The following is a 12528-nucleotide window of genomic DNA, read 5'->3' as shown; positions in this document are numbered from 1 at the left end:
TCAGACTCTGTTAATGCTGCAGGAAAGTACTGAGTGTAACTAACTCTTTGCTCAAAGATCCTATCATAGGAAGCCCAAAGTCAAACTTGGCTGTGAATGACCAACTACCACAGAAGCTGGGACAAATGTAAAACAAGAGAGTTCCAAAGTTTTCCATATGAGAAAAAAAATAACAAGGTTTTTGGAATCTCAGTGCATACATGAAAACTCTCCAAGAGAAAAGCGTAGAGTGGTAGATCAGCACTCCTGAGTTCCAGCAATACCCTGGAGAAGTGGAATAATAGCTGGTCGCATAAACTTGGTTCATCCAATCAATCATTGAACTGCACAAAATGTAAACAGAGCATTCAAAACTCCTCTGTGGAAAGTGTTGAAAATGATTCTTATCAAATCCATATGCAGGAACACACTACAAGTCTTTCTCAGCATAAAATACTCACCAATAAAAGTACATTCTTGTCAACTTTTAATAGGCATATTACTGCTTCCCAAAGAAAGTCTAGTTTGCCAGAAACTAATCTTAAATTATTTCTTGAAGTTCTATTAAACTTATAGCAACAGTAGAGAATATAATTGTAAAACTACAAAAAGGTTCATTTTTGTGTGTTGCTTTGTTAATAAAGATTCTAAGAACGTCAGAAAGCAATCAAAGGTAAATTTTGGTTCAAAATAACAGTCCGAGGAAAATTTAGATATTCAAAAGAGGTATAAATAGTTCCAAAATAATGTACAATTGATGATAGGCAATGGTTAGACTTTCAACTGAAGGAGACAAATAAAAGCTAATTAATGAAACATTCCACTTCAAACAGGAAATTTAATCTTAGTGAAACCTAAGATGATCCTAAACATGACTTTCTACCTGCAGAGAATTCTCACACTGGAGCATCTCTCTCTTAGCCTTCCCTCCGAGGAATAAGTTAGGTTACTTATCAAGAAAGAAATGTGCTGAATATACATAAGCATTGAGCCAGAGTCTAATCTTGTGACTACAAAGAGAAAGCATCTTACTGTGTATCATAAAGAGATCATTGTTCCTTCTAAAACCAAGAGTTTGGAAAAAAGACATTTTCTGAATTCAAATAAGTCTACTGTCTTATAACCAAAATTCATTTAATATTAGTGAAAGATAGTGAATTATTTAACATTATCAACGACGTGTGACTGAAAGTACTCCATTAACTGTATCAACAGTATTATGAACTTTAGGATACTCAATTTTGCAATGCTGATCTTGTTTTGTTTTCGTTTAATTCCCTCAAAAACTTTGAGAGTTCTGTTAAATCCTCTTGAGGGTAAGGAAGCTAAGGCTTAGAGAGGTCATGTAACTTGTCCAAGAAAGTGATCAGAATTCCTCTTCTGAAGCCCTTTTCTCCTGGGCATATCTTACCACATGACTGCCTAGGTTTTCCATGTACACCTTCTGGTCTCTTTGCTCATTGTTCTGGGATGGGGTTCAGTTGGTCAAGCTTACTCCCCAGCCTTCATCACTTCTCTAAGTTCTTTTCTGGCTCAACTCATTCTAAAATGGAGGTATACACCAGCCAAGACACTTGTCTGAGTCCACACCATTACACCCATTTGCCTCCTTGACACCTCTCTCTGGCAGTCTCAAAGGCATCTCAAACTGTCCACAAGGCAGCCTGGGACCTTCACCCTCAAGACTTGGTCCTTGACTCAGGCACAGAACCACACACCACTTATTTTTACAAACTGGAACCCTGAGAGTTGTCCTTGCACCTTCTTCTTCCTCTTGCCCCTGCCCAACCTCTTTCTTCATTCAATAAATATTTACTAAACACTATGTGCCAGGTCTCATTAACAATTGCTAAGGACACACAAAAACACATGAGCCAGAGCCCCTCCCTTCTCACAGGGCTTATACTCTACTGGCTGTAGACAGATAGAATATGAATGAAAATAAGTAGGGTAGGTAGCATGTTGGGCAGTGATCAGTCTGGTCAAGTTTACTTTTGAACGTGTAATGACTTCCTTTTACTACTTTTCACGATCTCTACAATATCACTTAGTCTAACATATTTCCATTTTTTATACCAACTACTAGAATATTCTTCTAACTAGTCTTCTTGAATTTTCCTTCCAATTCATTTTTTGTTGTTTAACCAAAAGGATCTTTGAATGATGACAATATAGCTAACATTCGCTTACTGTTTACTATACACTAGGCATTATTTTAAGGACTTACTGCACATTACTTCTATAATAGCCCAATATGATTACTTGATTAACATCCACCTTCTCTACTGGATTATAAGCTTATCAAGGCTACTTTTAGTCACTAGCACATCACTAACTTTTGGTCCTTGCATACCATAGCCTTCAAAATAAGTATCCATTTTTATAATGAATAAAGTCTACTAGTGTTTAACAAGTTGATAGTCACTACTAAGAACATTCCTTCTTTGCTGTCAATTTAACAAACAACTGATCATTTCCAAAAAATTTGGCAGTTGACATGGTATAACTTTTGTTTTTAAAGCTCTCCAACAATTTAAGAGTATTTTCAAATAAGTATGCACGCCACTTGTTACTTACACATAAAAATAGGAAACTGTATTATACTAAGCTGTTAAAAGCATCAAGAGTTAAAATACATTGGGATGGATGTCTTAAGTGTCTCACTAGTAGACAATTCTTACTATGCTTTATTCTAAAATTTTTTAAAATTTTGTTCAATAGCATATAGAGGAAGATTTACTAGACCACAAGCTCTGTCTTATTCACTGAGGTGTGAGTGGAGGACATCACTAACCTTCACAGACATTCTGTTCTCTACTTCCATGGATGGGAGGTGGTGGATAACATTCCCCTCTTCATTACCATATCACTATTTCTAATCCTGGGCTGTACGCAGATGTGATGCACACCACTTAGGAGCCAAAACATGTAAGATGTGGGAGTTCCACTCCCTGTCCCCTTTCCTGTTCCAACGACCACTGACATTCCACACTGCAGAACCTCCATTCAGACTGTGCTCCTGAAGAACCATCTGGAACAGGGGCACCTCCTGCCCTCCATTCTCCCAGCAACCTGCAGTGTCTTTGAGTAAGTGCAAAAGATTCATGCACTAAACCTCTGATGTTTGGAACATGATTTATTACCACACAAACATTTAGCACATCCTGAAGTATATCCTAATGAATGCTTGGTTTTGTTGAAATAATGCATGAATATATATGTATATATATTCATTATATTTTTTGATAAAGATGGCTTTTTGTCCAACTATCACTTATATTTTTCTCTTTCTAGAGAGTGATATTTCAAGCTTAAACTTTTAAACACTACAAACTTCTTATTAAATATTCTTACAGATAAATTTTAGTTAATATCTTAATACCTATTTCACTAAAAAGTATCTCCTATGCCATTATTAGTATCTAACAATACTATTATTATATTTCTCAGGGTCTGATTGATTAGCTTCTTTCTAACAGTTCTCATATTATTGCCAATAAGAGTTCTATTTAAAATTACAACTTTATTTACCATATATTTTCAAAGATGAGTACTAGAACATAGCTAGAGAGCTTATGACTTCGCTAGGGAATCAAAAAAACAAAACAACAACAACATAAAGTAAAGGAAGCAGTTTAGAAGGGTGCTCATAAGGCAGAAATGCAGACTCAAAAGCCTTGCTTGAAATCTAGCAGTCCCAGTCATCAGCTGCTTGACCTTGGACAAATTACCTTTTCCTCTGTTCCTCCTCATCTGCAAAATGGGGATAAGATCAATCATACCTTAAAGAGCTGTTATAAGATTTAATAAAGATCACAGTACAAATATGTGGAACCCAGAAGCACAAAAATGTTATTTATGTTATTGTTGGTGACTCTCCACAATTATGCTCTCCACATGGAACAAAGAGCATTACATGGAACAGTGTTCTGATTCTACCACTTTCTTGGACAAGATACAGGATCTTCCTAAGCCTCAGTTTTCCTTATCTTTAATGGAGTTTAATATGCAACTTTCAAAATTATTGAGGGAACTAAATGTAAACCACATTAGCAGAAATAATAGCACAATGTCTAGGAAAAAACAGGTACTCCATAAAAATTAGAAGAAACAAACTCACAAAAGTGAGTACATAAGGTGATGAAAGAGTTTAAACTTCTAATCCCTGCGAACTGTCAAATCCAACCATAGTTTAAAGGATGCAAAGTCTGCATGGATCAATATAAGCCAGAAGAGAGTCCCTTAAATTTCTCAGCTTGGGGTCCCAGTGCAGTGCATCATTTCCAAACAAGGGGATTCTGCCGTCCTACACATCTGCACGCACACACTCCGTATCTTCTCTTATACACTCAGATGCTTTCGAGACTGCTGATCTAAATGTTTAGTTGCCCCATTTCTAATGGCCCTAAAGATGCTGTGGCTCATGTTTTCTTTTTAATAATATTAATGAAATGCTATTACAGAAATGAATGCTTATGAAATATTAAATTGAAGCTTTATAAACACCTTCTCACTACTTAGCAGCTGACATGATATAACTTTTGTTTTTAAAATTCTCCATCAATTTAAGAGTATTTGAAAATAAGTATATATGCCACTTGTTACATACACATAAAAATAGGAAACTATATTCTACTAAGTCACTACTGAAAATGCTAAAACGATAGACTTAAAAAAAAAAGGTCAAATTTATTTTGGGGGAATTTATTTTACAAAAGGGAAACTGACTTCCCCTTTTCTCTACTACTACAGAATGCTAAAAATAGCCAATTTTCTGTTACTATAATAAAATAAGATAAAGGAAAAGGAAATTGAGAACTACTAAAATAAGATGTGAAAGAATCAAAGGCATTTAATAAGGTAGAAACTATGGTATTTAAATTTAAAAGTGAAAGAATTAAAAAAAAGCTATATTTAGATAACTTTGAGGTGACTTCATTTAATTGAAAACAATGCTCAAGGATGGTTTCCAGTTTATGCCAATTATTACATTCAAACTATTTTATTACTAACCTATAAACATAAGTGAATACTGTAAGGAGCATGCCTCAGTACTATTCTAATCTATTAAGAATTAACTTCAGGGATGGGAATATATTCCATACATTGCTAAACTGAATGAGCATAAATTACAGCCTGTGTCATGAATTAAATAACTTAAGAAAACACTACTGTATACAAACATATACACACAAGTCACATTAGTGAAAAAATTCAAATACTTACAATATCTTCTATTATTTCTTTGACAGCTGCCACAGCTAAAATAAATAAGAGAGGAACCAGTGTTGTATAACGACCTGTTGGTGACACATCAGGTATTTGCTATTTAAAGAAAAGAAAAAAAAAAGCAAGAGAAATACAATGAGATTCAAAAAGTTTATACTAAACCTAAAAACAACAAAGTATTAGTGACTTCTAAAACATGCCTCATTTGTTCTACTATCTTGGCAGACTAACACTGGGTGAGGCAGTGTATTTTTATATAACAAGTAGTTAGAAAAACATGTTAATGAGCTTTATGACAAGCATATTGCATACAGGCTAACCTACAATGGGGGGTTGGTTAAATATATACTACCATAGTTATATAATAAAATATTTTATAACAATTAGAAATGGCATCTGAGAAGCACAGCGAATACCTAGGAAAATGTTCACATATTATTATGCATATAAAGCAGACTATAAAACAATGTGTGCTCTATGATCCTTTTTTGTTATCTAAAGCAATATATAATGTTTGGAGGGGGAATAAAAGACTAGAGGGATATCTACACTACTTTTTAATAAAACAATTTTTTCTAAAACAATCAGTTATAATTAACTCTGAAAGAGGTTTTTACATTCTAAAGTTCAGAAGTGACACTTTCAATGCTATAAAACTAAAGTAAAATTTTAGGAAAAAGTTTCCTGCCTCTATACCACTTAAAATGAATAGTTCTTGCCACATTGAATTTACAGAACACCTAAATATGCTGATAAAAATGAAGCAAAGGGCTTGAAGAGGCGGTGAAATTCTGGCCCTACTTGCAGCAGTAGCAGGGAAATGTCCATCCAGACGAGCCTTCCTCTCTGCTTTCAGCTAAGTCTCAGGGGACTGGTCATGGGCTCCACAAACACATATATTAACACCTGAACATTTAATTTAGAACTAAGGCTTTATGATGTGACTTTACCTGAAGCAGTGCAATAAAGAGAAAAAATGAATTAGCAGCTCTTCTGAACTGAGAGTAGAGAAATCTTGGAAGGAATGTGATTATGTTGTATTTTGCAGTGCTAGAAAACAAAAATGAAAAGTAGCAGAGAAATCGATTACTCCACAATTAGCACCCACATTTACAAAATTCCATTACCACTCCCCCCCACACACACAAAATTAGATTAACATTTGTTCAATGTTTCCAATTGAAAAAATCTTGCAAAGGATTATTAACTTAGATGAAAAAGTGTGAGAGGAGATGGCTAAGTCAATAGTAAGGAGAAAACCATAGGCTTTCTCTTCTGCATAATATCGTTTGTTCTCTTTGGCCAATCACCCTGCTTAACAGCACTAGGAATAGTTTACAAAGAGCAACTTGAGATAAGATAGTGTACTGGAAACATCCAGAGCTTTGTCTTGGTTATAAAATAGAAGGGAGATTAAAGTAGACCTGTGCCATACTCCCCAAACCGAGAAATGTTACTCAAGAATTTGAAGTTGCAAATACTAGTTTAAAGGGGCACATCTCGAATCTAGAAATTCTGCCACCAGAGAAACATAGGCCAGCACTGGGGGTATTCATGTGGACCAAGAGGCCTCTCAGCGACTTTGCTAACACTAATACTTTCTACGTGATTGTTGGCAACGGAAACCTATCACTGCAGTGATGTCATTCTCACAATCCTCCACCCTCTAGCAGCATGCTGTATCCCTCAACTATCAAAAAACAATATTTCTTTAAATTTTTAGATTTAGATTTAGATTTGCTGTAGGTTGGGGTTAGAGTTTTCTTGGTGCAGAATGGCAAAGATCTCTCCTGAAATGCTAAAACTTGCTAACCAAAAAAAAAAAAAATAAACAAATACATGGCTCTAGTCATAGGCTTAGAACATTTACACATGATCAGCTTCCATACAGAACTGGCAGAACAAGGGTTCTGATCTTTTCTGCTCCTTCCTACTTCAAGATTGTTATTAACACTTCTTTACTGGACAGAAGATGGAGAAACAACCAATTCCTGCTGGTGAGGGGCTCTCAAGAACCAACTGACTGAACTGATGCCCCTTGCAAGTGGTTCCATTCGGACCTGCAGTGCTGCTCTGATGTTGCTCCAGTGTCCTGCAGGAGTCCCTACCTGACATGGTTATTGCAGAATTTTGTCAGCTGGGGCTGGTTGATGAATATAGTCCTGACTTCATCCTGATCAGCCAGCGAGGTCTTCTCCGAAACTTCATCTGTCTTCTCATAACCTTAAAAAAAGAAAAAGACAAGTCTTTTTATTTGACAAGAAATGATTCATTTTATTACTCAGACTGAACATGCATTCCATTACTACTCTAGAACATAAAATCTGTTGAAAGTCCATGCTGCCCTTTATGGGTGTGCTTGTTTCCTTTATAATGAAAAGTAAAATCCCTGTATCTAATATTTCTATTAAATGTGAGCGTTGTCATTTAACAGTCACATAAAAATGGATCCATTTCAAAAGCAGTAACATCGATTTAAAACTTTCCTCAGGTAAACGTTCAACATCTTTCTTCCCATTACATAAAAATATACCCCAAAGTAAATAGCTCTCTACTGGTTTATATTACAGTGTGGACTAACGAGACAAAACTAATCTAAATATATATTTAAGATTTTAAGCTAAACATTTAATGTTTTCCTTTGTTTTTCTTTTTGGATGAAAACAGGAGAAAAAAAAGTAAATACTGTTTTAAATAAGCAACCACCACAATGATCTTATTGACTACAATCATTTAATCATTCCTTCAATTAGAATTTGGGCTCCTGAGTATTAAGGTTCCAAGATCATCTGAAGACATCTCACAATCATGGGAATAATTCAAGCCAACAGGGTCCCTTGCTGCCACACTGACAACACATTTTTAAAAACCACATAAGTTTTATAAGAACAGCCTTGGACAGAAAATATTTTAAACTGCTTATTGTATGTTCTAGTGGAAATTCAAGGAATGCCTTACCCTTTTATTAAAAAGGGACGCCAACAGCGCTCCGTCTGAAGTACCCACTCTTCCTTCCCTTTTCTGCCCAGCCAATGCCAACTCCTCCCACACAGCTGGCCAACACCTGGCCTCTTTTGAAGGGCCTCTAATATTAAAGTCGGTGAAGCTGCTTTGACCTACTCTGGCCCCAGCAAGACACTTACCAGGAGGTTTTGATGCTCTCTGTTTAGGAGTCCGTCTCCACTTACTAGAAAAGGGGCTCCCTGGGGCTGCAGGTTGTGTGTTGTTACTCATCTTCCTAACCCCAGTACCAGCCAACAGCAGGTACTCAACCAATGTTGGCCCAATTAACACATGACAAATGACAAAGGGACGGTTATTTGGCTGTTATTTTTGAGGGCAAGAGAAAGCTTCTCCACCCACTGATAAAGATGCATGAGAGCCAAGAAAGAGCTGGTAAGGAATGGTCCAAGAAAGCTTTGCCTGTGACATCTGGATACTGTGTGAAACCAGAGAACCCCTGAGGGGGTCTATAAAGGTGAGAGCATGAGCACAGACACAGGGCTGGGGGGGGGGCACGATGATGTGTCTGTAAGTAAGTGCAAACAGGGAAGTGCTACTGAAGCACACCAGAAGCACTGGGAGGGAGGGAGGGTGTCACATGGAACCTCTCCTGCTGGTGAAGAGGTCCATTTTCTGCTTCGCAACACGCCACTGAAAGCATTCCAGGGTGAGATTTGCCTGTTATCCTTATCACCCTAGAAGTCACATGACACCCAATTAGGTCCTGTCATACCCAGAAAAAAAAAATCCAGAAAAAGAGGCAAAATCTAGACCAATGACCTACCTGTTCTCTAGAGTAGAGCCATCAAAAGGACTCCATGGTTCTGGGCACAGAATATTGCAGATGCTATAGGCTTTCTTTACCCAGACACTCTAGAAAAGCCTGGGAAAGATGATGTTCATGAAGCTGAATTTATGGAGAACTCTTGGGGCTCTGGGATGCCCTGACCAGATGTGAGATGGGGGAGGGGAATTTGCACAAAAGCAAGGAGTGAAGTCCTTAGCCAATGGGAGCTGGTGGGCACCCTCTCCTGTCTTCTCAGTGGTATCAGGGTTCCTGTGAGCTTGGCAGTGACAGGGACCCCACAGGCACCCTGAGGCTCACTCTCAGGATGTCCAAAGGCCAGAGGATTCAGGTACCACCTGTGTAATGCACCCAATTGCCCACTGGTGCCTAGATCAAGCAGTGAATAGGCACAGCAAACTCAGAGGTCCTTGGGAATATTTTGAGAAGGTAACTTGGGAAAAGACCTGTTAAAGTAAAATGTGAGTATTTTTAATTATTATAATTTTGAATAAATGTGTATTATAGAAATAAACAGGTTATACCTGGAGATACAGGAAAACTATCAATCCATACTCCTCTGTAAGAAAGAGCCTTTTCTACCTAAATTAACAAACTCACACTTTGAGGGAGGTGGGTAGCAGTTTTGATCGCACAACTCTTCTCAATAAAGAGCGAAAACACATTTTCTACTGCTATGGTTTAAATATGAGGTTTTCCCCAAAGCTTCTGAGACAATGCAAGAATGTTCAGAGGTAAAATGATTATATTATGAGAGCTGTAACCTAAATGGTAGACTAATCCACTTGAATGGATTAACTGGGTGGTAGCTGTAGCCAGGAAGGGTGTGGCTGAAGGAGGAAGGTCACTGAGGGTGTGCCTTTGGCACTTATATTTTGTCCTTGATGAGCGGAGATCTTGCTCTGCTTCCTGGTTGTGAGGTCCTGAGCAGCTTTCCTCCACCAAGCCCTTCTGCCTTAATGTTCTGCTTCACCTTGGGCCCAGAGCTATAGAGTCAGCTGACCATGGACTGAACCTCTGACACAGTGAACCAAAATAAACTTCTCCTCCTCTAGGTTGTTGTTGTTAGGTCTTTTGATCACAGCAATAGAAACTGACTAAACACCTACATGCAATTCAAGAACTACTCGATATATACCAGATAACTCTATTTTTAGGCTTCTATTTTTTTAAAAAATATATATATTATTTCTTCCGCAAATTACCACCTTCATGAGCCACAATGACCCATCAAGACTGTGTGTGCATACCTGGATGATGACTTCAATGAGCTATTGTACAGTGGTGGCAAAGACAATTGAAGGGTAAACCCCCCACCCCCCACCCCCATCCCAGAGAAGACAAAAGTAAGCCAGCTCAGTTGCCATTCCTTCCCATACTTGGCTCTCTCCTTTGCTTTAGGATTTGCATGATGATTTGGAAGCTTGTTCAATGTAAGCATTTAAAATTTACTAGTAGCTTTTAATCCACCTGTTTATAGTCCTAAAAACTGTAGAGAACTGAGCCATTTTTTCAGGAAGCAAAGAAGGAGAGCAAAGCCGTGGATGTAGAAGGGTGACCACTGAGTCTTCCTGGTAGATCAGGTCCTCAGAAGTCATCTTTGTTTTTAAGCCAGGTTAAGTTTGCTGAGAGAAGGAAATGCATCTTAATCACATTCTCTGGTATTTTTGAAGCTTTTTCTAGCCCAATATTGCACAAAGAACGTATACAATAGTTGTCATTTAATCTACATGCACCCCCAAAAGCATTCAGCTGGTTACTTCTGGGATCCCTCAGGGACCCATCTTCCCTGGGTTAGTACTGAGGTGGTCCAGACTGAACTGTGAAGCCCACCATGGAATACATTCAAACAGCACATCAACTATAGTTAAATGGACGGTATTTGGTTAACAGCAAGGCCAAGAATATGACACATCTGGTAGTTACTTGTTCTCAATAGGCTTCCTAGTCTGTAAAAAGTCTGTAAAACAAAAATATGTGTACACCTCCTGGAACAGTTGGTATAAAATGAAAGAGTATATATGCAAAGCACTTAACAAAATACCTAATATTTGTTAAGCACATAATAAATGTTATCTGTTTTACTCAGAGAGTTAATGGAGTGTATGAATTAAGTTGTAGAGCCTCCCAAGCAATTTCTCAGAGTGGCAATTTCTCTGCTTTCCCTGCTACACTAAAAGTTTTCTGACTATCATAGCTGTAGCTCAAAGCCCTCACTGTCTGTTGAATTCACACATGAGCAAAATCAGATCAGCCATATATCAAGAACAGAACCCTCTGTTACAAGTAGACACGGGTTACCCAAACCTTAGAGACTGATGAATCAATCCACATCAACGATTAGTAAATGATGATGAGGAATGACTGTCATAGGAACTACAGTAACTTCAGTCTTGTGATAGATTCAACTCTCCCAGGTTGTCCTATCTAGAAAGTCAATGACTAAGTGATAACGTGTCTGGTAAGCACCAAAGAAACCCACTCACCAGTGGCTGGATGAAATAAGAATTCAATCCCACAAAAAGGGCAATGCCTCCATAGGACCAAACTCTTCAAAGTTTGTTGGAATGCCTTGGCAACAGGGCCATGATATATCAGGTCTGTTCGCTATCATTTCTCCCTACCACAGAGAGGCCATTGTTTAACTCAATGACTCACCCCTACTGTGACCACCTCCACCTCCAAATTCAAACTGATATTTAATCTTTCATTGGGATGCCAGCAATCCCTGCAGGCCTAGGAAACAATCTGCCCCCAGCAGGTGACTTTGTTGCTGTCATGTTGTTGTGATTTGGATGTGAGGTGTCTCCCCAATGTTCATGTGTGAGACAATTTAGGAAGGTTTAGCAAAGAAATGATTGGGTTATGAGAGCTTTAACCCAATTAGTGAATTAATCCCCTGATAGGATTAACTGAGTGGTGACTGAGGGTGGGTGGGGTGTGGCTGGGACAGACAGGCTATTGGGGGTGTGCCTTTGGGGTGTATATTTTGTATCTGGTGAGTGGAGTCTCTTTCTTTGCTCTCTGATCATTATGTGAGGTGCTTTCCTCTGCCACTCTCTTTCGCCATCATGTTCTGCCTCAGTTGAGTCCTGAGGAATGGAGCCAGCTGTTTATGGACTGAGACCTCTGAAACCATAGCCCCCAAGTAAACTCTTCCTCCCCTAAAATTTTTCTGACCAGGACTTTTAGTCACAGCAGCAAAAAAGTTAACTATGATACATGTGTTGATCTCAAGAAATAAGATGCACTCATTTTCCTGATTTCCAAGTTGGGGGTATCTCAAGATATCCTCAAGTACAGACACACAAGTTAACAGTGATAATGACACCTGATACATACTCCTTTATCACATTTTGGATTCTCCAGAAGAATCACTCAAGCATTTACTGCTGTGTCCTCAGTAATCAGCAGATATTTGACATCCACAGCCCCAGTTGTATTTTTAAGCTAAAAGTTCTACAGAACAAATTGCAGGTACACTCACACACCCATCACTTCAGGAACTAAGC

At 38.1% G+C, this 12528-nt stretch overlaps 1 protein-coding gene across 2 annotated transcripts in view; it reads right to left on the bottom strand.

Annotated features, from left to right (window-relative positions):
* Positions 1-12528, bottom strand: part of Atp8a1 (ATPase phospholipid transporting 8A1) — a 214804-nt gene that overhangs the window by 178347 nt on the left and 23929 nt on the right. For both annotated transcript variants that reach the window (XM_026386651.2, XM_077803452.1), the window contains exons 2-4: positions 7317-7431; positions 6159-6258; positions 5206-5304 (exon numbers count right to left, since the gene is read on the bottom strand). In XM_026386651.2, the coding sequence (XP_026242436.1) occupies positions 5206-5304; positions 6159-6258; positions 7317-7431 (314 nt within the window). The remainder of the gene's footprint in view (positions 1-5205; positions 5305-6158; positions 6259-7316; positions 7432-12528) is intronic.

This window comes from Urocitellus parryii, chromosome 10 (genome assembly GCF_045843805.1).
Source record: "Urocitellus parryii isolate mUroPar1 chromosome 10, mUroPar1.hap1, whole genome shotgun sequence".
Taxonomy (NCBI): domain Eukaryota; kingdom Metazoa; phylum Chordata; class Mammalia; order Rodentia; family Sciuridae; genus Urocitellus; species Urocitellus parryii.
Note: the sequence above shows the minus strand (reverse complement) of the source record. Positions and strands in the feature narration are given on the sequence as shown.